Raw genomic sequence first — 24296 nt, 5'->3', positions numbered from 1 at the left:
ACCTCAACGTTAGCGCTAAAGTGCACGACGTCGCTGGCAGACAATTTCGACGTTATCTCTGCAAATGACCGGAGACATTTTTCATATGTATAAATATTGCTTGTAAGATGTGTAAATTACTATCTATAAATTGGTAATATTGTTTCCGGAAATAAAATCATGTGAATAACAAATCCCTCTCTCTGTTTGTGGTGAGAAATAACCATCTCAAGAAAAGTTATTACGGACTGTTGATAATTTTTACGGCTTTTAAAATTAAATACTCGGCAATTTAGAACTTGACATACAGGTACATTTACTGTACACACTCGTATATTATTTTATACCGTATGTTGACCTCTAGATTTATTTTGTTTTGTTTGGTGGGCTGCTGTTTCATTACAAATAATCCTTTAAATCTTTTTATTCACGTTTTAATCACTGAGAAATCCGGTTTTGTTGATACGTTAACGTTGTTTGGACAGTAAATCAAATTAAACGCGAATTAGAATTTACGTTAGTACGTAAAACATTTTGAATTAAACTAATTCGAATTAGTTGCATGTAATGCGAATCGAATTCGAATTACGTGTGAACTCAGCATTATCCTGCAAACGGAACTTCTTTTTTGTACATAAATTGTAGCACATAAATTAGGCCGTTACTTTTCTCCTTTGAATTGTTTTACATTGTCATTTCGTGATCTTTTATAGCTGACTATAGATTAAGGGATTAGCTCATTGTTGAAGACCGTACGGTGACCTATATTTATTAATTTCTGTGTCATGTTTGTCTCTTGTTGAGAGTAGTCTCATTAGCAATTCTACCACATCTTCTGTTTTATGTGGTCAGAAAACAAAAGCAAAATCTCATAAAGGAGAAGTCTTCAATTTGCTAAAGAATGCGTTTGTCCAAACAATGAAACTTGCGATTAAAATCCTTCTCTCATAGCGTTGGTCAATAACTATATATTTTTTTCACCATATAACGCGTACATAAAATATCGCACGTCCATTCCTCTGTCTGTCCTTCCGGTCCTTCTGGTTAATCACATTTTTCAAGTGTACAATTCTTGTTAACTTTCTATAAAACTGATATCGTATAGACACGCTCGAAAATCAGTGCATATCAACTATTCTTTAAAAGAGTTTTGCCATTCGGAAATATTGATTATATTGGAAATTGCATTGTATTTGCTGTCATTCCGTCATTTCTCTAATATATTTATAAAAAAATATTAAAAAACCCAAAATAAACAGTTGAGCTACGAGCGCATGATACGCCCGTCGTCTTATGATTTTCAATAATATGCTGTACCATGTTTACGACGGACAGACGGACGCAGGCATTTGTGTACCATAATATGTCCCGTCAAAATATTTACGGATGTATAAACATATTGTTGGCTATTGCCTTTTGTTAGATAAAATACGTGCAACGTGGAAGAAATAAGAACTTTGTTCTTTTATAAAAGTTGTGTCATTGTTTATATTAGCGGCGATTACCTACATTTTCCGTATTAGTTCTAAAATATCATTGGTTTCTTGTGATGTAATAAAATGTCAATCATAGATGATGAATGATAATAAAAATGATAATTGACATGCAACAAAAGGGTCAGTCGTCTTGAGATTGCTCACTGTACGATATTTTGTTGAAGATCAAAGAAACAGTAATTTTTTTTATTTCTTATAATGTTATTAGACTGTTATCCTGTTAGAATCGAATGCACTTATATTAATGGCGTAGAAGTTAGCATGCGGGAGAAAGAAACAGAAATTGGAGCAGAAATTGGAGCATAAAAATTCCACATTACGTTTCTTATTACGGAACATTACACGCATTACGTCCCGCAAAAAGTGACGTTTTGCGGGAATTCGAACGCTTAACGTCGCGCCAAGAGTTAACTCCCTTGAAACTGTATCGGATGCCCTTAAAAAGCAAAAACCACACAATTTTAGAAAAAAAATAAGATATCGAGTTGTTAATATATAGATTTACATAGACTCAAGTAAGAATGATTTTTTTTCATCTTCTGCCAAACATATTCTTCCCTGTTATGTTGTTGCTAAGCATGATACGTTGTTAATATTGAAAACTGGATCACACGTGATCATGGTGTGATACTAGCAAGATTTCTTGAATTCCGTCTCAGGAATTTTATGCTGTCTCTGAAAAACATAGACATATCGTATCACAGAAATTAAAAAAAAAATAAAAAAAAAAAAATCTTTTATTATATATTTCATAACGTAGGCCGATTTGTTCTCACTATGAGATATTCAGTTTCAATATAATGAGTCTGTTACAAGTTTTATATTTAGATTAAATACTGGTCGTTGAGATCAAATTATGTCTTATTCTTATAATTATTAAAATGTATTCCATTTCTTGTAAACAATCTCTTCATTCTTAATTAAAAAAAATACCAGCATGGTGTCGTATGTCATTTTGCAGCATCACACTTTAAAACCTCACATTTGTTTAATTTTCGCTTCGGAATGTTATAAAAATTAAAACATGGATTAGATTTTAATGTGAAAAATGTAAGTAATTTGTAAATTATTGAATAAATCACACATTCGTTTTTTATAAACTGTAAGGTAATAAAAATCGTTTTGAATTTGAACGTTAGCAGTGACCATATAAAAATAGATTGAACTATCGTAATATTGTTTCATGATGATGGATTAACCAATCAAATATAGGCATTTATCATGTCACATATCACTGATTCGTATCACACTTGGTACAATGTTAACAATAACTATAAGAGAATGTTATTGTTTCTATAAGTAATGTGGTGATATAGAGACATGCTAATCAATCAACCTTTATTTTTCTATGTCAAGTGTATGGTGAACTGGTGTTTGTCTTTTTGAAGTTTTTTTGGTGTTGCTATTGTCTTTTTGAAGTTTTTTTAGTGTTGCTATTGTCTTTTTGAAGTTTTTTTAGTGTTGTTATTGTCTTTTTAATTTTCTTAAACAGCTCTTTGACAACTAAAATTTTTAGTAGAATTAAAAATATATATCTTCACCAAAAAAAAATATAAAGCACCAAATATCAAATCAATAGTAATTTCTGTTTTTCAAATCATTTTATACACAGGTTATTTATGATATCTTAGTATACACAGACAGATCTTCAGATTTTAAGATACAGGATCTATGTACGTATAACCTACTTCCAGTTTATTTGTAGCAACTATGAATGGTTGATATATTTCTGCTTGTAACCAATGTGCTTTCTATTTCATCTGCCAGTTCAGTAGTAACAGAGTCTTCTCGTAAAGCTTTTAGAAATTCAATAAATCCCTTTTCACTCCCATGCAATAGAATGTCCATTAGTTTTCTGTTCTTTTGTATTTGTGCTGGACAGGCATTTATCATTTGACTATCAGCTATTGTCAATATATCACATGATATTAAATGATCTACTATTTTTTCATGATTTATACAGTCAACGATAGTTGAGTAATTCTTCTGTAGACGAACTCTATAAACTGGAACAATCCACTCGGACAATCCTACAATTTATTGGGTTTTTTTAAGTTTTAATTTCAACTTTATAAACAGGTATAATGAGAGTAAACAACGAGAGTTTCTCGGGATGTCATGATCAGCATAAAATCGAAAATGTAGAAAAAAATACTGTACGTTTTTTTTTAATCATTTAAGTGAATGATGGTCAAAACTCGGGTCATCCAGCATTGTCCAGGTTTACATTGCAATTATATCAACGACATAAAGAAAATCAAAACTAAGAATACAAACCCCTAACATTAACAACAGTTTAACCAAGATTGTAGGGTCAGCCTGTATGAGACTACCCTTTCCACATATTTATGTGGGTTTTTGAATTGTTTAATTCCCATGTAGTGCTTTGAAAACTGTTGCATTTTTTCTTTTTGCGCAATGGATTATTTAATTTACCATCATCTTCTAGATTGATTGTACCTTTGGTACTTTTCGCTTTTCAAAACAAATATTTTTAACTTAAAAAAGAGATTCGAAAGATACCAGAGGGACAGTCAAACTCATTGATCGAAAAAAAATGACAACGCCGTGGCTAAAAATTAAAAAAAAACAACAAATAAACAAATAATAGTACAAATGTATCAAGAACATTCATGTAATACAAAAACTACTATGTGTGTATTGTCATTACAAAAAAGACAGTCAATACCTTTATTTTGAGGTTGTTCTAATGCTTCAATTGAGCCCTCTTCCTGTGAATGATATTTCAATTTATCTGCTAAATCTGTGTATCCACTTTTCCGTAGGGCATCAACGAACACAGTATAAGTCGGTTCTCCCCTTTTATTCACTACTTCAAGCAATGCTTTATTCTGATCATCTTGTCTAACATACTGCTCAATGCCGCGTCTATCATCTGATGATATCACCAATTGTGACATCATATAATCTAAAGTTTGGCTGATATCTATATCCTGTATGATTATCTCTGTATTTGGGAAATATAAATCAATCTGATAATACTGTTATACTTTCATAATCATGATAATGTATATGTTAGTAAAATATAATGTTTAATTTGGTTTGTTTTGCGTGAAGCAGATTTCAAAATTTACCTTGAACTCTGAGTTGAATAACTCTTGTCAGATGACCAGGCATACCTTGAATTATTCAATCATTTCTTTTTCTTTTTCGTATTTGACCCATTTGTAATCTGGGGATATGTATTCTTTTAAAGGAACAAGAAAGCTGCTTGCATTTGATTAGAACTGCTTGCTCTTTTTATTCATCAGAGTACAAATGTATGTTTTGTTTAAGGTTGCCCAATATCTCGTTTCATCGTAAAAGAGGGGTATATATATATATATATATATATATATATATATATATATATATACCAGAGGGACAGTCATACTCAAAGATCTAAAATAAACTGACAACGCAATGACTAACAAAGAAAAAGAGTAAAATTTTTGGGTAAGTTTTAGTTGTATACAGTTATCCTTTCGGTATTATGTCGGCTCTCTTTTATACTCTTTCTTTTCATCCGGCAATATTTTTGATTAGTTTTTAATATGACAAAAATCACCAAATATGGTTGATTAATATCACAAGTAGGAGACTGATTAAATCACTGAATTGGATGGTTATTATTATTTAAAGAAGAGGGGCGAAAGATACCAGAGTGACAGTCAAACTCATAAATCGAAAATAAACTGGCAATGCCATTGCTAAAAATAAAAAAGACAAACAGACAAACAATAGAACACATGACATGCATGACATAGAAAACTAAAGAATAAGCAACATGAACCCCACCAAAAACTAGGGGTGATCACTATGTTCGGAAGGGTAAGCAGATCCTGCTCCACATGTGGCACCCGTCGTATTGCTCATGTTATAACAAATCCAGTAAAAAGTCATATTTATGAAAAGGAAAGGGATTGTAGTTATGACGTAAGGAACATATCCGATGTCATATGTGAAACAGTTATTTCATAATGGTCAACCAACTCGTGATGGCGTCCGTGGTAAAAAATAAAAACTGAAAATGGCACATACAAAATTAATATCAATGAAATCTTTGGCGAACAATTGAAATATTATGAGATACATTTTACGTCGAGGTGGGAGGTGGGGTTGTAATAGTTAGGCTGGGGGAAAATACTACATAATGTAATCGTTCCGGACCATATGAGTATTTGGACCATATGCGTATGGTCATGACCATATGCGTATACTCAAATGGTCCGACCATACGCGTATGGTCGGATCATATGAGTATATATACTGGTTTGGTTATGAACGGGCCGGACCATATAATTATTTGGACCATGTAGGTATTTTTCGAATATTAATAAAGTTTATCTAAAAAATAATAATGATGTTTACATGAAAATGTATTAATTTTATAATTCAAAGGTTATATAAAAATCAAATCATTTGTTTTCATGGCGAATTGTATTCCTAACATTACGCTTAGGATGGCATTTACTTCCACTAGGTACCATAACTTTTTCTGCATTTGCAGGTCTCGATTGTGCACAATCCTTTGCAGTTACATCATTTGCATTCAAGCGAAAAGCTAGCATTCTTATCAGCTGCGTGCAGTAATACCAAGGTCTCGGGAAATTTCATAACAGTAATTTATGAAATTATGAAAATATCTAACTAAGTCGACATATTTCAATGCACTCATAATAACAAGTCGGTAATGACTATATGTATAACATGTGTTTACTATAGTGACTAGCGAGTAAAATAAAATGCACGAAATTGCGTATTTTTTATCATAATATAATGAAATAACCTTTGATATCGTCTTATAATGACGTGACAATTACAAGGGTTATACCTTAGGAAGAGTTTAGGTGTTACCTGAGTGTAAACTTGTTAATTACCCCCGACCATACGCGTACGGTCGGACCAGATAAGTATTTACTCATATGGTCATGACCATACGTATACGCGTATGGTCCAAATACTCATATGGTCTGGAACATAATTAAAACTCTATCAGAAGCAGAAATCGTTTATGTGATAGTTAAATTACAAAAGAAGAAATGTTCAAAGCAAATAAATTTCTGAAAGGGGATAAATCACCAGGGGAAGATGACATAACTGCAGAATTTTATCAGGAGTATTGGTTTCTGATACAAAACGAGCTTACGCAAATATTAAAAGAAACTTCCCGAAACGCAGATACTTGGAGTGATAAGCTTGTTATATACAAGTGGGGAGAGGGAGTATATTATGAACTGGCGAAATTTAACACCATTAAAACTAGACTATAAAATGTGCTAAAAAATTCTGGCTGAACGTTTTAAAATAGTTCTACCATCAATTTTAGAAACAGATCAAAAATGGTTTGTTAAGGGAAGAAATATTTTTGATTCTAATAGTATGCTGCAAGATATTTTCGATTTTATAAATATGGAAAACGAGGAAGGATCCATCCCTTTTCTTGACCTAACAAAAGCTTTTGATTATGCAGAATAAGAGTGGTAAGATGCGTATTTAGAAACATTTCAATTTGGGGAAACTTTTCGGGAATGGGTTAAAATGTTGCAAAAAAATGCTGAAACTTGTTAAATGACTAACGGTTTTAATCATGATATGTCCCAATTTCTAGATTAATCCGTCAGGGCTGTTCAATATCGCCGATGCTATACATTTTACATTCAGTGCCGATGGCAGCTACAATTAGGATTAGATCAAAAACTCATGGAATAAATTTATCCCACCCAAACACAGAAACTGAAAAGAACTAGGTTAAGATAAACATTTTTGCAGACGATACCCAATTTTTTAATAGAACAGAGGAATTAATCGAGGATACATTTAAGGTTTCAGAAATATACGAGAAAGCATCGGGAGCTAAGATTAATTATGAAAAGACAGTAGGAGTATAGTTTGGGTCGTTGGAAAATAAAACACCAAAATATAAAAAAATAAATTGCCATTGATAAATGATCATATTCATGTGTTTGGTCCCATAGACGATTTTGATTTATATTGGTTATTACAGAAATCATATTTAAAAATGAATTCTTTTAAGTGATATTAGACTTTGAGAGGTAGGTAATAAGATAAAATGTGAGTAAAATTGATCTGCTAGTTTTTCTTTTTGAACGTATATACATCATGTACATAGTTAAAGTAAGACAATGATGGATCACTCTGTATGATTGTACACACCTTTAACTTTTCCCTCTAATTCTACCTCCTTTGTTTCCTCTAACTCTACTTCGTAAGTTATGTATGAAAGTACACTGGATAATTCAATACGGTGCAGAGCTTTGACTAAAACTTCAAATGTAGCTTCTGGACGTCTTCTCCATTTGTTTAGCACCTCTTCTGTTTGGCCACGAAGATTTCTCAAATGGTTTCTTTCAATCTGCTGCATCTCAACAACTTTAAGCCCAAGTTCTATTCCAAGCTGATATGTTTGGTCTCCTATATGATTAGGCAGTTGTTGTATATTTGACTCTGACGGTCTAAGAAGTAACACATCTCTTGGTTGGTCTAAAATTGTACATCAACATAATTTTTCATCTAATTTCAATTGCAAAACAATAGAAATCAACAGACCATTACAACAGTGCTGACTTACTGTGGATTCATTTATTTTTATAGGTTCTTTTTTTTGTAGGAGGAAAAAATACGATTTTTGTGAATCGTTGATTTCCAGGTTTTGCAAAAGTCTGCATGAAACATTGTAATAGTCAATAAAATGTTGATTTTAGTTGAACATTTAAGTTGGTAGTTCATCTTTTCCCTATGATATCCACGTACATTGGTATTGAATAATCATAAATACAGTTGTGTCTATATCTAATATATCTTTCAATATAATAAGTGAAAAAAAATGGCTAAAATAGCATTTGAAGGGCAGTATCTCATATACTGAGTCATCTAAGTTGAATTATTAAAGATCTTGTATATTTGATGAATGTTGCTATCCGTATCAGAAGCGTTCAGATTAGTAGGTCCTCACTACTCTTCAACTTTGTCTTTTATATATTTTCACTCTTTTTTATTGTTTCATTTAGACTTCAATGAAGAGTTTTTCGTATAAGAAAGGCGTGTCTACCGTTTACAATGTTAATCTGTGATGAGTTTGTTATGAATTGTTTCTAAAGATTATATATGTTCACTTACCCAACACTGTTTGAACTTCTCTTAAAATCTAAAATTACAAAAATTTTACAAACATGCTTGAAATTTCTTTCACAACAATCCTTATGTACCGATGTTATTTTTTTCCAGACAAATGGATTTTAATGACAGGAATTATCAAATAGTTTTCAATATGGTATATAGAGGGGGAATTAGTAAGGAACCATAAATCATATCAACACCTAGGTCAGTACGGTTATAAAGATTTAAAAAAGCGTATCTTGTTATCAATAAAAGACCTCTCAAACTTTGTGGTCAAATTATAGCCCTTTTCAGCTGATGACTTTTATTTTCAACAAATTACGACTATTTTAAATATCATACTTTAGCTGGATCTGCGTCAAACCTAACAATAAATTTACAGATGATTGTTTTTTGGTTTTTTTTTCGTTGATGTTCAGATCCATTGTGTTTTTCAAACTTCGTTAAACTTTGACATTTTCTTTTGTTTCTATTTAATGGAAAATTGAAATTATTAGATAATGCACACAAGCAGTGAGTCAAACATTTGGTCTTTAACAGGAAACAACTTGGTACTATCATCCGTAGTGATGCAAAAGCTGTAATACACATGAGTCAATCCAGTTTTTGGTGGGATTTGTGTTGCTTAATTTTCAGTTTTCTATGTTGAGTTTGTGCACTATTATTTGTCTGCTATTCTTTTTCTTTTTTAGCCATGGCGTTGTCAGTTTATCTTGATATGAGTTTGTATGGCCTTTCTGGTATCTTTCGCCTCTCTTTTGTATTGTCATGAATGAGTTCATAATAATTGTTGAGTTGTATTATGAAAACTTTGAGGTAAAGATTAACTATAGGATTCTTTTGAAAGAAACATTATCTATTATCTATGAAAAAAGAGTACATCATATGAACCCTATCGGACAAACTTATTATAACTTGTTCAGTATTTTTGTGATTTTACTTTTTATACCAATAACAGTTTATCTATACACCAAATACATGTGACATATCACTCATAAACTGATTCCAACAAATGAACTAAACACAAAAACTTAACGTTGACCAATGTATCATGCATTCTGGTTAAGGTCAGGTGAACCATGTTCGAGGAATATTGAAATATTTACAGTCAAACAATACAACAATATGATTGACTATTAAAAATGGAAGCAGAGAAAAAGGTACCTAACTATGAAAGCTACATATTTACCAAAGAATCATGACATTTAGGTTAAAAAATAACATAAGTCCTGACATGCTAGAACAAGCTTGTACAATCTGCAATAAACAACTTAGACCACAAGGCAAACAAAAGCCCTTTCGTAGTTGACATACTACATTTTAGTATCTGATGTTCGGGTTTGACTACGAACATTTAAACTTAATTTAATCTATTAGTTGTATCTGATAGACATGGAGACCTTACTATCATAGTTGTTTTATTACTCATGATAAGAGAGACTATCATTGGTTTACAATTTTTTTTCCAAATCTGTTATTTAAGTAAGAACATGCATTCAAGGATATCAAATTAAATAAAACATCAGTAACAATTTATGAGTAAAATGTATACCTGACATAATTTGTGGATGCCGATATCTTCCTCTTTCAAACTGTTCTGAAGCTGCTTAAATGTAGCAGACTGTGTACTTTTCTTCCAATCGTATAGAGCGTTCATGTTGACATCAAAGGCCAATCTGTTGCTTGATTCTTTAATTTTATCCCAAGACCTAACTGCATTTTTGTCCTTTATGTGAATATACATTTTCCTTATTTCTTCTATTGTCATTTCAGCTGCTAAGCGTCCCAAGTGTCTATCATCTGGGTTACTATCTAGCCATGCCATATCTAAACCTGAAATATATGGTAACTTACATGACTACAATTTAATGCGTTGGATTAGTTTGTATAAAAGTTAAAACTAGCAAATTTTATTTTAAAGGCATGAATTGTACCTAGCTTTAAGACACTGTCGGTTACTGAAAAAAACAACATTAAAGCTTAAATGTAGCTTTTTTTTTTGTTTATAAATAAGAATTGATTCACAATTTGTTTCAGAAGTTAAACAATCACTTTTTTTCTCAAAACGTTTAACAAAAACATGTATTACTTATGAGAGCCAGAATTGTTTGCTGGTTAACAAATTTTATTCAATAGTTCAGGTTCACACCATAGTTATAACACGACATTTCAGATTTACTTACAAATATGTTCCCACATCGCAATTAAACAGTCATAGATATTCCTAATGAGAACACACACAACTATACATGTTTACCTACAAGTGTTTTCAACGTTTTCTTTGGGGGGAGGGGGGATAATCCAAAACCTAATAATATACCATTAATAAAACAAATGCAAGTAATTTTCGACAAGACTATGGCAATTGATGCATCAAACCCTACCCTTTCAGAAAACAATAATTATGAATGATTTTGTAATAACAAAAGCCTACTCCTTAAATGCACAAACTTTTTTTAAAACCTCTAAAAGACAGAGTGAACAAGGTAAACAGTGAATTATTGATCATAAGGGATACACTGCTTCAATAATTTGGTTAAAAGGAAATTGACGAAGAGTAAAAACAAACACATACTAAGGCTGAAATCCGAAATTTCAAAAACAAAAATCTTATTTGCAGTTCATAGTCATTATGTGTAAGCATATAAATGTATAGAATGGAATGAATCACACAATACAGCTTCCAATATTAATTTATCTTTTGTTTGAATATTCTTTTCTTTTATAATTTACCACAAAAACCTTTAAAATAATGTTTGTTAGAGGTACGGTTATCAATACTATCAAATCAAACTACTGATTGTAATTCTAAGATATTTCTTACCAGGACAATCAACCCGGCATATGTCACCCTCTGTATGTAACTGAAAGATACAGAAAACTAAAGTTATCAATACACATTCAATTTTTTATTGCTTGGAGCAAACGATGCTCACCAGTACAAATATGATATATATGCAAATACAATATATCATAAATAAATACATTTGTCAATATAAAACAAACATAACTGATAAATGAATATATTCGAGAAGAAGGATGATCTATATTAAATATCGGTAACTTATAACATGTCTGTTCTACATTTAAATAAACTACACATGTCGGTTTTACACTTAGTATGATGAAGTTGAAATAAAAATAAATATATTAGTTTTTGTGCATAAAGGGACTGATAATGTAACTACCATCGAGTAACTTTAATTATAATCCTGGTACCTTTGATAACTATTTACACCACTGGGTCGATGCCACTGCTGGTGGACGTTTCGTCCCCGAGGGTATCACCAGCCCAGTAGTCAGCACTTCGGTGTTGACATGAATATCAATTATGTGATCATTTTTTTATAAATTTTCTGTAACAAAACTTTGAACTTTTTGAAAAACTAAGGATTTTTTTATCCCAGGAATAGATTTCCTTAGTCGTATTTGGCACAACTTTTTAGAATTTTGGGTCCTCAATGCTCTTCAGCTTTGTACTTGTTTTTACAACATTTTTGATCTGAGCGTCACTGATGAGTCTTATGTAGACGAAACGCGCGTCTGGCGTAATAAATTATAACCCTGGTACCTTTGATAACTATATTCGAGTTTTCTGAAATCAGCATTTTTCATTTACTTTTGATAATTGATTTTGTTGGCAAAGTAAATTATGCCATTTCAAACTGATCTTTACAGTTTGGTCTAATGTTGCGGCATTAGTTTAGCAGAGACTTGAACATTCACAAATATTAATAACGATGTAACATTTTAAAATGAACTTGTCTAAAAGCGTCTAAAAGCAGAAACCTGTTATTTAGTGTGTGTCGTGTTATCTTGTATGCAATAATGTTCATTTTTCTTGTATGTTCTAGTATAAATCAGATATATTTTTTTTCAATTTAAAAAGTACCCAATCTATAGTCAAAGCAATGTTTATACATCATTTTACGACATGCATATACGTTTTTCACCTAATAAGCTTCATAACATATACTTAAAGGATGCTTGCCTCTTTTTAAATGTATTGAAAAAAATCAAGTTCAATGCAAGTACAATCATCATAGATAACAGGATTGGAATTTTATATTTGCTCCAAACGTGCGTTTCGTATACAAAAGACTCTTCAGTGACCAAATAAAGTTCGAAGTTGAAAAACATTGAGGATAAAAAATATCCGAAAAGTTTTGGCAAATACAGCTAAGGTAATCTAATCCTCATCCTGGGGTAGAACAGCCTCAGTATTAAAAAAAAATTGTAAACAGTTAATATATATATATAATTATGACATAAGTGCCGACTACTGGTCTGGTGATGCCTTTGGGAAATAAAACTTAACCAGCTGAAGTTTTCCTTATTTTGCGATTCAAAATATCACAAGGAATACTGTTATTAAAGATGCGTTCTTTATCTGTTAGGGTGATCTATATAACATTTTACTCTTTAAATTATTTAGACCGTAAGAATGTACTTAGGTGATCTTAGGTAAAATGAAATAAATCAAGAATATAAAATTGATACTATAAGCTGAAAGAGTATTAGTAAAGGATCATGATAAGCTTTGAATATTGATAGGTCATGGAGCTCCTTTTCGAGATATTTGATCTACAAATATGTCGGGAAAAGGCTGACTCAAACTTTTACCTTACATTTACATTGGTATCATTTGGGTCTCAAATGAAAAGAAAGAAAATCAAGAATCTGCTTAAATTTTGTCAAATGACATTTAATGAGCTATTAAGTCTTACATTAAAAAATATTAATAGGTGTTATGGGGAAAATATTTTACATTGATTTGTATGGAAAAAAAAACAAGGAGTTCGAACATCTGACACAAATCCCAAAACCGCACCTAAGTACATCCTTAAACAGTCAATTTCGATTTGAACAACAGAATGCAAGTTTTTTTTTAAATGCGATACTCATTCAGTGTCGTCATAAACATTAATGAAGACCTCTCAAAAATTTAAGAATCGATAGTAGTATACACCTTTGGCTTTAAAACATTCGGCATTAAGCGTTCTTGATGATGGCAAATAAGTAAAGCGCTTTGAATGTATACATTTTATAAAGTGTTGATATCGTTTCGTTTTTCTTCTCTTTTTCCCTCTACGATTGTAAAAATCCAAATGATTGTTTATGAGTTCATTTAATAGTGAAATTACTCTTCATCCAAACAGAAAAACGTATTTAATATTATATAAAACACAGATACCTTGTCTGCAAACCACATAGACACAATATTAGTCTTGTGTATTCTATTGTGATCAGGGCATGTCCATTCCCCCTTACATTTCAACATGTGGTCAAAAAAGCAAAGATCTGACCCACAAACTATACCAATCTGAATGGTAAATGGCAAATCTCTAGTACAATCAGAATCGTCTGAAACTGAGAAATAGAAATTGGAAATGTTTGTAATGGCATGTGTGAGGCATTCCTGAGCTGTTGATGCTATTGTATGTACAATGGAAATTTGGCTTTCTTGGTGAGAAAGAGAGACTATGATTCTGTTCCCCTGAATGTCAATTCTCATATCGTGTTCATTATCAATTGTAACATCAGCACTGTCCGTGAAGATCATCAGGCGACTGGATTTAGTGCTGACTCGAAGCTTCCACATTGATATGAAAGTCGCAATGAATCGGTAAAGGATAGCAGGTGGTACAACTCCCTCCTTAAACCTATAAGCCAGATGTATGCTTCTGTCAAAGTCTATCTGTTGGCTGTCTTCTCTTTTGGTGCTTATCATGCATGGAACTAAGAAAACTTCAGATTCATTTTCATCGTTTTTTTGTCTACAAATTATGTCCAGATGAACTAACATTTCTACCATATAATCTTTATGCTGTGAGATCTCCTTGAAACAGTCTTGTTTCCATATTTCATGTAAATCCCTTTTCAACAATTTTCCATTCTCTTTGAGGTCTCCTAATATTTCAATGAGACGTTCTGGCCAAAACTGTTCGTCAGTAACGATGGAACGTAGCACGTCTACCAAAAATACTGGATCTATGATCACATTATCTCTCAAGCAAGCTTCATCGAAGTAGATCAGTTTTCCCAGGGCATGGTTAACCTTCAGGAACTTTTGTAGCTGATCTGGGGTTAATGCATGTTTTTCATTCTGCTGGTTAAGGTCATTCAGTTCACCAATGGATAGTACTTTCTTTTTCTCCTCTACTTTTTTGGCTAATTGAAGTTCAAGGGGTACAAACTTTGTTGGCATAGGTTCTCCACAACAAGGATGGTCTAATGCAACTTCCACCAACTGCTTCTTCAATGTCTCTAATTCTTTGTCCTCTTTGTTTCTTGCATCCACAAAAATAAGTGGTTGATATTGAAGATGTTGTTTTCCTCCATGATTTTCGAAGAGTTTTTCGATTGAGTCTTCTAAAATTCGTCTCTGTTCTTCAATATCACCCTAAAATATAAACAGATCAAAACGTTATCTTTACAATCCTCCTTCATTATTGTCTTTACAGGATAATCTAAAATTTTCGTCTCCTTGAATTTAATCTCACTTTACCCTTGGATATATTAATACAATAAGATATGGCAAAAACTTTTGACGATTGCTTAAAATGAAAATGTTAACAGTAATAGTTCCAAAAATAATGTTTAATCGTTTAGAGAATTCCATAGGAGATAACAATTGACCATTTAAACTGTCACATGGGTACTAACTGATGTTGTTAAGTGGGGGGAAAGCCATAAAAATGCATTCCAACTACATTACATATTTCTAGCAACAGCGGCCATGATTATTGATGGATCAAATCTCAGATGCACTTTGGTTTATACAGAATGTTCAGGTTAGTTTTGTGTGTAGTTTGTAACAGTGATGACTGCTGTATTAATATTTTGACTATTTTATATATTATTTCTGTTTTGTTCACGCATTGTTGTAAATATAAAGGAATTTGATGAGACTGTTGTAAAAGTGAGAGGTTTAGCGCTATAAAACCAGGTTCAATTCACCATTTTCTACATTTGAAAATGCCACCAATGTACCAAGTCAGGAATATGACAGTTGTCGTCCATTCGTTTGATGTATTTTGTCATTTGATTTTGCCATGTGATTAGGGACTTTCCGATTGATTTTTCTCGGGAGTTCAGTATTTTTGTGAATTTACTTTTTTCAGAGATCTTGAATACAACTAAAATGTGTCAACAATTTTTAAATTTTTTATTGAGATTAATTAAGTGTAGAACAATTAGAAAATAATTAAAGAAGAACTAAGTGGCAGGTGCACAACTACAATTCATTCTTCGAAGTTCAATAGATTATCTTTGTTAACAACAATAGGAGCTGATAGCACAAATCTAGTTCATCATCAAAAATGTTTTGTTGAAAATAACTCATTTCTAAGATAAGAAAATGAGAGAAAAAAATCTTCGAACAATTGTGTAATAGAAGTGCATCACTTGATTGCAATCTTTCTGTGAATATTCAATAATTAAGGCTGAAAACTTTCAGAGTATATTATACTTAAATATGTACCATCTAGTAAATCCGACGGATGATCAAAATACCACAAAATATTTCATTGTGACAGGTTCATTTCTTCAACATATTTCAATCATTTCTGTAGTTTTGGAGATATAGGGGAAAACCAACGAATGGGTTCTTTACACAACTTCCAATTGCGACTCTGTCTTACATGGCAAAGTATCAGAGCTACAAAGTTCTTTAATTATGTCAGTACTTACTTTTACTTGATCTTTGTGTGTTGCAACAAATTTGATTTTTGGGTATCCTCCATTTTCAGTCAAGGTCTTACAATATGTAAGGACTGAATTAACCCAATGGACGAGATAGACTGCAACGAACACACATACATGTTAATATGTTTGAAAGTGAAAAATTGTCTTTCAATAATTAATGATCAATAAGCATTTATAAGTAAATGAAAATAATTGATTCCCACAAACACTATCTAATCATATCAATCTTTTCAATTGTTACATGTGTTAGCAGCATTGTTGAATTTAATACAAAAACAACTTTCCGGTCATTTCAGTAGTTAGATTAATTATTCCTTTAGGAAAAATATTTTGTATTCCTGCTGACATAGCCTCAAACAATACTGTGTTATTTGCATGAATCATAAACTGAATTAAGCAACAACAGAATGTAGGGATAACATGTAGGCATAATCATTCTTATACATATCAGCATTCACGACGAGATGATTTTAGAACATCACAAATCGATCTTCCGCTTCCACTCCTTGTGTTTAGATTTTAAAAAAAACCAGAACAATGGAATTCTTCCCTCTTTATACTGGATAAAAAAAATTGATTTAAAACAATTAATAATCAGTTCATCTAGATGTTAAATTAACCAATACCAGATCTTGTATTGCTGACCCTGTTGCTGTATAAATCTTTGCAGAAGAGCCTATTGTTTGTTATATTGAGACCTTAAATATTCAAAGAGAGCTAAGGCGATCAACAGTTAACCTATATTGAAATGCTATAAACATATCTTATTTGAATGTAAATAGATAGATTGTCTTGACTATTTATAAATGGTACCATACCTGCTGTATTTTGTTGGTTTTTACAGCCAGGTAAGTCTATGTAGTCAGGTATTTCTTCGTTAATACCTTTACTACCATTGAATATCAATACAAAAGTGCCTCTGCTAGATATGAAGAGTTGGTGTGTCAAGTGATATATCTTTTGACCGCCAAAGTCCCATAAATCTATGGGGACAATTACCATTTCGTAATTGCCTTTATTACATTCAGATCGGATTAGTTGAATAATCTCCTCCTCTGAAATGTCCTTGGCAGTCAATTTATCTTTAGTGTCTCCCTCTCTCCCAGCACTATCATCTCTAGTAGCTCCATGCATCAGAGCACTTTCATCATTTGAAGATTTAAGATTTGCAACATTTTGACCTGAAAACAACATATATGTTGATTTGTGTATGTAAGAATTGATAATTAAAACAAGATAGTCGTATATTTTGATAAAATAAAACGTGTGTTTCCTTAATCACATATATTATGCGTATAATTGATAAAAAAACGAATATTTAAAAAGAATAATTGTCAAATGTTAGACAGGGGAATACAATATAGTCATTCCTTGGACTTATCCATTCTACATGTACTAGGCAGTAAAAAAATTGTTAAAATTGGTCATGCATTTTGTTGTGAGGGGTGTAATTAGATGCAACCACGTCCGGAGAGGATATGTGTCGCAAAAAATAAATGATGACATCTATGTTCTGGCAAAACGGTAAGTCAAATAAACTTGATAAATGGTCAGCAGTTGGCTATTTGTTATGACTCAGAATAAATGTTGTATAAAAACTTTTTTTCTATAATAGTAAAACATACATTTTGTAAAACATAAAGATACATAGTTAGATAAAGCATATTAATGAATCTTTACAATTAAATTTCTGATGAAATCAACATAAGTTTATTTAGATTTATTCAGACTCAAAATAGACTAAATTGATAATAGGGACATTAAGGCTATACTTTAAATACATAGTTCGATACGGCATATCAAAGAACTTTATGAATTATTGTTTTGTTTAATTTGAACAATGGTTAATTAAGACTCCGATTCGGGCCGATTTGAAAACCGGTTCTTAACTTTAAAATCTAAATACATGTTAAGATTCAGCTTAAAAATTCGTTAACTTCATTTGTTTTTCTATATCAAAACAAGTCTTATGTCGGATACTCTAGACCTCAATGAGGATCAACTTAAAAAAGGGTCCACAATAAAAAAAATATGAATAGCATATTAAAGATACAAAAGAATTCAAGTTTTTGAATTAAACCCCTACTAATATCTGTAAAGAAAAAAGCAATTTATGCAAAGTACAAAAAAGAATCGTTTAGTCCCTTTTAGTAAAAAAAAATGATGAGGGCCTTAACCCAAAAAAAAACATTAGCAGCTTTCCATTTTCAGTACGGATCATTGTGGTTTTAATTTCCAGAGACCCATAGACCTATATTCAATATGTTGTCAGGAACCATAGGAATCAAAGTCTTTCTGGTCACTACTTCCTACACAGTTTGCCCATTATCTCAACAATAATACATAACCTTCCTTTGTTTGTTGACACCTTTAGCTATAATTTCATAGAGAGCCATAGACTTATACACAAGCTATTGTCCAGAAACATTTAAATCGTAGTTTTTGGTCCGTTTTATAAATTGTAACAGTTTGGGCCATAACCACCAAAATCAATCTCGTATAATTTCACAGATATCCAAGGATTTATACTCAAGTTCTGAAACACAAAAAACTACTTTCTGTTGGACTCCTCATTCATAAACAGTGGTAAAATTTCATAAAAATCCATAGATTTATACACAAATAATTGTCCGGGAACATTTAAATCCTACTTTTCGGTCCTTTTTAACAGTTTGGGCCATAAAAACCAAAATCAATCCAAACCGTCATTTTGAAGTATAAGACCTTGTCGTATAATTTCACAAATATCCAAACATTTATACCTAAATCGTGAAACATAAAAAAAACCTACTTTTTGTTGGACTCCTCATTCCTAAACGGTGGTACAATTTCAGAGAGATCCATAGTCTTATACACAAGTAATTGTCCGGCGACATATACATCCTATTTTGTTTGTCCTTTTTAAACAGTTTGGACCGTAACCATCAAAATCAATCTCAACCTCCTGTTTGAAGAATGGAACCTTGTGGTCAAATGTCACAACTTTTCACTGTTTAATGACGTTCTTCGTTAAAATAAATTGTGAAATGGACAAGGTTTGGCACAACACTCATTTTGACACTGACAAGAAAGACCAGACGTCCACTTAATATGGCATGATTTATATTCACACATAATACTAACATCAAATACCTTTTAATACTTTCTGTTTTCGACTTGAGAGACCGAAGAAAGCTTTCAACCTTGACTTCAGTTCGAGTACACCAGGAGTATTGACATTAGACTTAACATCAATTCGATCTGGCATTTCCTCTTTACGTTTTGCAGCCCCTGGACTGGACGTAACTTGACATGAACTAGATGATATAGAACCTTTGTTTTGGATTTCCTCCCTGTGTTTAGCATCAATAGAATCTGCCATATCCTCGTTAAATTTTTCAATACCTGGTATTGCCATTTCTTTACTCCTTAGCAAACTTTGCACGGTTGCATTCAATATAGTCCCTGAAATATGTTATCTGATTCATCATACAAAAGTTTGTTTCCAAGACATTTTTTTATCACTGCAAAACATAAATTCACATCTACTAAGAAAAAACTCTTAGATTGCTACGTATGGTTAAGCAAGAAATAGCATGGTGATATATAATCACATTGCAAAAGTAGTCGACAACAACTGATTACTGATTACGATTACCCCTGCCCTCATGACAGGCAGCTAATAAAACGTAAAACATTTCAAACAAGTAACCTAAGGGTCTTTTTAAAAGGTTGAACTAGAAATTGAACTTTGATTGTTGCTTGCTTAACATTCAGTAACATATTTCATGAATTTTCGGGACTAGAACAAGTTAACAATAAATAAAATAGGCAGAACCAGTAAAGGAGCCCGTCCAGGATAAATGTCGGTGAAATGTGTGCTGCCACTGGAAAACCATGGTATAATGGATAGGCATCTGATTAAACCTCACCATTTTAAATGGTTGTATACATCCCATACAACCAAACAGATGACTCTTTTTCAGCAGAGTTTTGCCGTTCGGAAAAAGACCTATGGTGACAATATTTCTATTCACCAATGGGGATTATTGTATAGAAGGACAATCTTAAAAATGTATTTGAAGTAATTTCTGCATTTTAACTCAGGAGTAACTGAAACATTTGTTTGCATCTTAAAACCCACCAAAGTACCAGCTAAGGCTAACATATAACCTATAGACGCACAAGTATAGTATTTGAATAGTAAAAGAATGTTAAAATATTAGCCGACTGCTGCCTAATGACAAAGAAATTTATAGTCTTGAAAAGGAAACCAACTGGACGTTACAAAATGTCGGTATGATAAATCGTCGTCACAAGGCTTATCGGCCAATAATATGCATGTTTTCCATTTAAATGTGTCCATTTACAATTTCCAATTAGGTATGTAAAATAATACACAGGCAGACGACTGTAAAAGGTTGTATGAAGAACAGACAAGATTTTTTTCAGAAAATAAAACATAATAATTTCACTGTCAGGCAATTTTTGAAAAATTGTGTTATCTGAATTTTTGACTTATTCATATTTGCCTTCAAGGTATAGATTTCTATATATGTACTTCCTTAAATAGTGTCAAGTAAGGCGTATGAAACTATGTGCATAAACAGACAATTGTATATGCCTATCAGTGATTTTCGAAAGTTTTACAATGTTTTATTATGGTACCCCAAAGCTAGTCATATTCAGTATGTTTACGAAGAATCAAACATAATAATGGTGGGCTTCCCACGGATTTACCACCAAAGGTCAAAGGAGTAAGCAGAGACCAATATAATAGACGGAAATTAACGAAAAAACAATTGATTAAGTTTAAAACTGAAAGTGTAACTCGAGATATATATTAACCTCACAATATATAATTCGAACTTTGACCTAACATATGGGTTCAATCTCTTATTCAAATTTAAACACATTACTCTGAGATGCAGTTCCTAAGTCAATTTCTCTTGTATATATTCTTAAAGTTTACATACCCTTTTCCAAGAAAATCCAACAACGTTCCTTTATATTCATTCCAGCTCTGCCGAGATAAATCCATATACCATCTGTTGACTCTCGATGTTCTGGAGCCTCATCTCCCACTAGAATTTTGGCTAAACATGTCTTGCCGACACCAAATGGACCGGTAAGAAATACACGGTTCCAGTAACATTTGTATGATCCGCTGCTTAACAGACCTTGAAATTCCATATCCGAAAAAATCTTTATTTCTGCATAAGGTCCTGCATGTATAATATACAAGCAATATCAACAGGAAGTAACACATAATCCAATACATATTCTTTAACTTTTATTCATTTAAGTACAAGAGTGAACATATTGAAATGTCTCGCCTGCATTACTGGCCATTGCTGTTGTGTTGAGTCTTAAAGATTAAGGTTTTATTGAATGTATCACATAAACCTATCATCTGTGATTATGAGTTCAAGGTCAGATAAATCCTTGCAGACGGACATATACACAATACAATATTTTGAAGACCAAATATAGTAGATCAATTGCTTGTCGTAATTAAAAAAAACAAGACCAAAAAACAAACACTTAACATTGAACAATGACCATAAAATTGGGTCAAGTTCAGATTGTACCTACAATACAAACATGTATACTTTACAGTAATCCAATACAACAAAAATAGCTGGCCTTATAATTGAAGTATTTGACTTGACTAAGACTTCTTTTTTTCTAAATTGGCTTGAGGTATAGGGGAGAGTTCAGTTCTAAAAAAATTATGTTTAATACCGCCTGTCTAAAGTCAGAAGATTCTGGCTGTTGTGAGTCTTGTTATATGATTTTTAATTTTATCAGTTCAATGATATATTTTGGAGTTTAGTATGATGTCCAATATAACTGAACTAGTACGCATTTTTGTTAAGGGACCAGATGAAGCACACATCAGGGTACGGGGTTTTCACGCTGTGTTGAAGACCCATTGGTGGCCTTTGGCTGCTTTTTTGCCTTTTGGTCGAGTTGTTCTTTCTTTGACACAAAAAAAAATATGCAAAAACTTAAAGGGAAATTAGCTGACTTATTCATTTACACCGATTTTACTCAAATTCTTATATCTTATTTATTAAATACTAAACCTTATATTCAAATTACATTTGTACAATGAGTCATAAAAAACAATAATAATACAATAACTCGATAAGGAACATATCCGATATCATTTGTGAAATGGATATTCCATAACGGTCAACCAACTCGTGATGGCGTTCGTAAAATTTACGAAATTTATTGAAACTGAGCTTTTCTATGCGAATTGATTTGTGTTTATTCATTCTACTATGGCTAGAGTTGTAGGGGTGAGATCTCACAAAACATGTTTTTTTCGCTGCATTTTTAACCTGTCCCGAGTCAAAACCCTTTGGCCTTTGTTAATCTTTTTTTTTTTAGTTAATTTATATGTTTTAGTGTTTAGTGTGAGGTCCATTATCACTGAACTAGTACACGTTTTTTAATGTTCTATATGAGGTCCACCCCGGTGCGGGATTTTTGAGATGCGTTGAAGACTTAGTGGTGGCCTTCAGCTGTTATCTGTTCGAGTTGTTGTCTTTTTGACACATTCCTCATTTTCATTTTCAATCATAAGAAAATATAATTATCGTTTTCCAGTATAAAAATATTTTTGTGGGTCGAATTAGACAAGGAAAATGGTTCACTAATGTTTAACTTCCAATGTTGACATTCTTTTTCTCTTAATTCATGAATATAACTTATACGTAAAACTAGTTCTAGCTAATTAATTACAATATTTAAATTTTTATATGCATAGATTCGGGGACTGTATATTCATGCAAGTATAAATTTCCTTGATTGTTTTAAATAACACTATTAGCCTTAAATAACATTTCAAATAACATATTTATATTAGATATGTAGAGCATACCTCTTAATAATATAACGTTTTGAAAGAAAAATGCATATCCATTTAGAATTTAACGTCTATTTCTATTTTACATTTTACAAAAGCAATTTAGCTGCAAAAATCATTATATGATTTTCATGAATAAGAAGATTAGATTTATTTTGTTAAACACAACTACTGTGGGATTGAAGTAAAATATCAGTTATTTCCATGATTACAGTTGATAATTCTAAGATTATACTTGGAGTTACCAAGATAAAGGTTGATAGTTCCAAGATTAAAGTTGATAGTTTCACGATTAAAGTCGACAATTTGAAAAAAATATAAAAAAGGATGAACCTTACATGCTTCCGTAGCATAGACACATATTTTGGTACAAGTCTATTATTGAAACCTATAACTCTTATGATACTTAAATAAGTATGATGCTATCTTTTTTTATATAGATACAGTACGTATCATTTGATCATATACAAATCTGAATGGGTTTAAATCAGTGGGCTGCTGTCTCATTCATTGTTGTATTCCACACATACCACTTAATCAAATTGAAATCTTACCTTTGACTAAATGTGTTTTATCTATTTGCTTTAGGGTTCCTGTGATCATTTCGGGGTCTTCCTTTGCCATGACAGTCTACAACACAGCAGATTACATATTCTGGTGATGAATAGCGTATTATTGATTGAATTTCAATACATGTTTTTATAAATCTTTAAGCTAATTTCTTATAGTACCCCTATATTTCTTTGAACAATTGGCATTTTATAACTTTCACTTACTTTTCATACGCTCCTCCTCCTACATAATTAGGATGCTGAGGCACAAATTAAACACTCGATGATCCCGAAATTTGCTGATCCAGCACAATTAACACCCGCTTCGTCCTGGGTTAACCGATTCTTATTTTCCTTGTTTTGTTTTTATTATCAGTAAACTATTTTATTGTATGACTTATGTCATGTTAATGTTATAAGTATATACTAGTTATTCTAGTAATGAATAGCATGTTATAAATTTAACTGGAGAAAAAAAAGATGCTTAACTGTTTTCTATACATTTATAGTGTAATATTCAACATGTGCAAGTCGATACTGTTGCTGCTGGACTATTATTTCCAATGG

General features: G+C 31.8%; 1 protein-coding gene across 1 annotated transcript; it reads right to left on the bottom strand.

Moving 5' to 3' along the window:
- Positions 1-2030: 2030 nt before the first annotated feature.
- On the bottom strand, positions 2031-23856 carry LOC139503144 (uncharacterized). The gene is made up of 13 exons (XM_071292873.1): positions 23733-23856; positions 21278-21526; positions 19455-19766; positions 17141-17503; positions 16308-16417; positions 13810-15018; positions 11440-11479; positions 10168-10448; positions 8616-8643; positions 7653-7979; positions 4165-4443; positions 3164-3505; positions 2031-2150 (listed from the first exon to the last, which is right to left on the bottom strand). Exons 1-12 carry the CDS (start codon positions 23800-23802, stop codon positions 3171-3173), a joined length of 3603 nt encoding a protein of 1200 aa, XP_071148974.1. The 5' UTR covers positions 23803-23856; the 3' UTR covers positions 2031-2150; positions 3164-3170.
- Between the last annotated feature and the right edge of the window lie 440 nt (positions 23857-24296).

This window comes from Mytilus edulis, chromosome 14 (genome assembly GCF_963676685.1).
Source record: "Mytilus edulis chromosome 14, xbMytEdul2.2, whole genome shotgun sequence".
In the NCBI taxonomy this organism is placed as follows: domain Eukaryota; kingdom Metazoa; phylum Mollusca; class Bivalvia; order Mytilida; family Mytilidae; genus Mytilus; species Mytilus edulis.
This window is presented reverse-complemented; position numbering and strand designations above follow the sequence as displayed.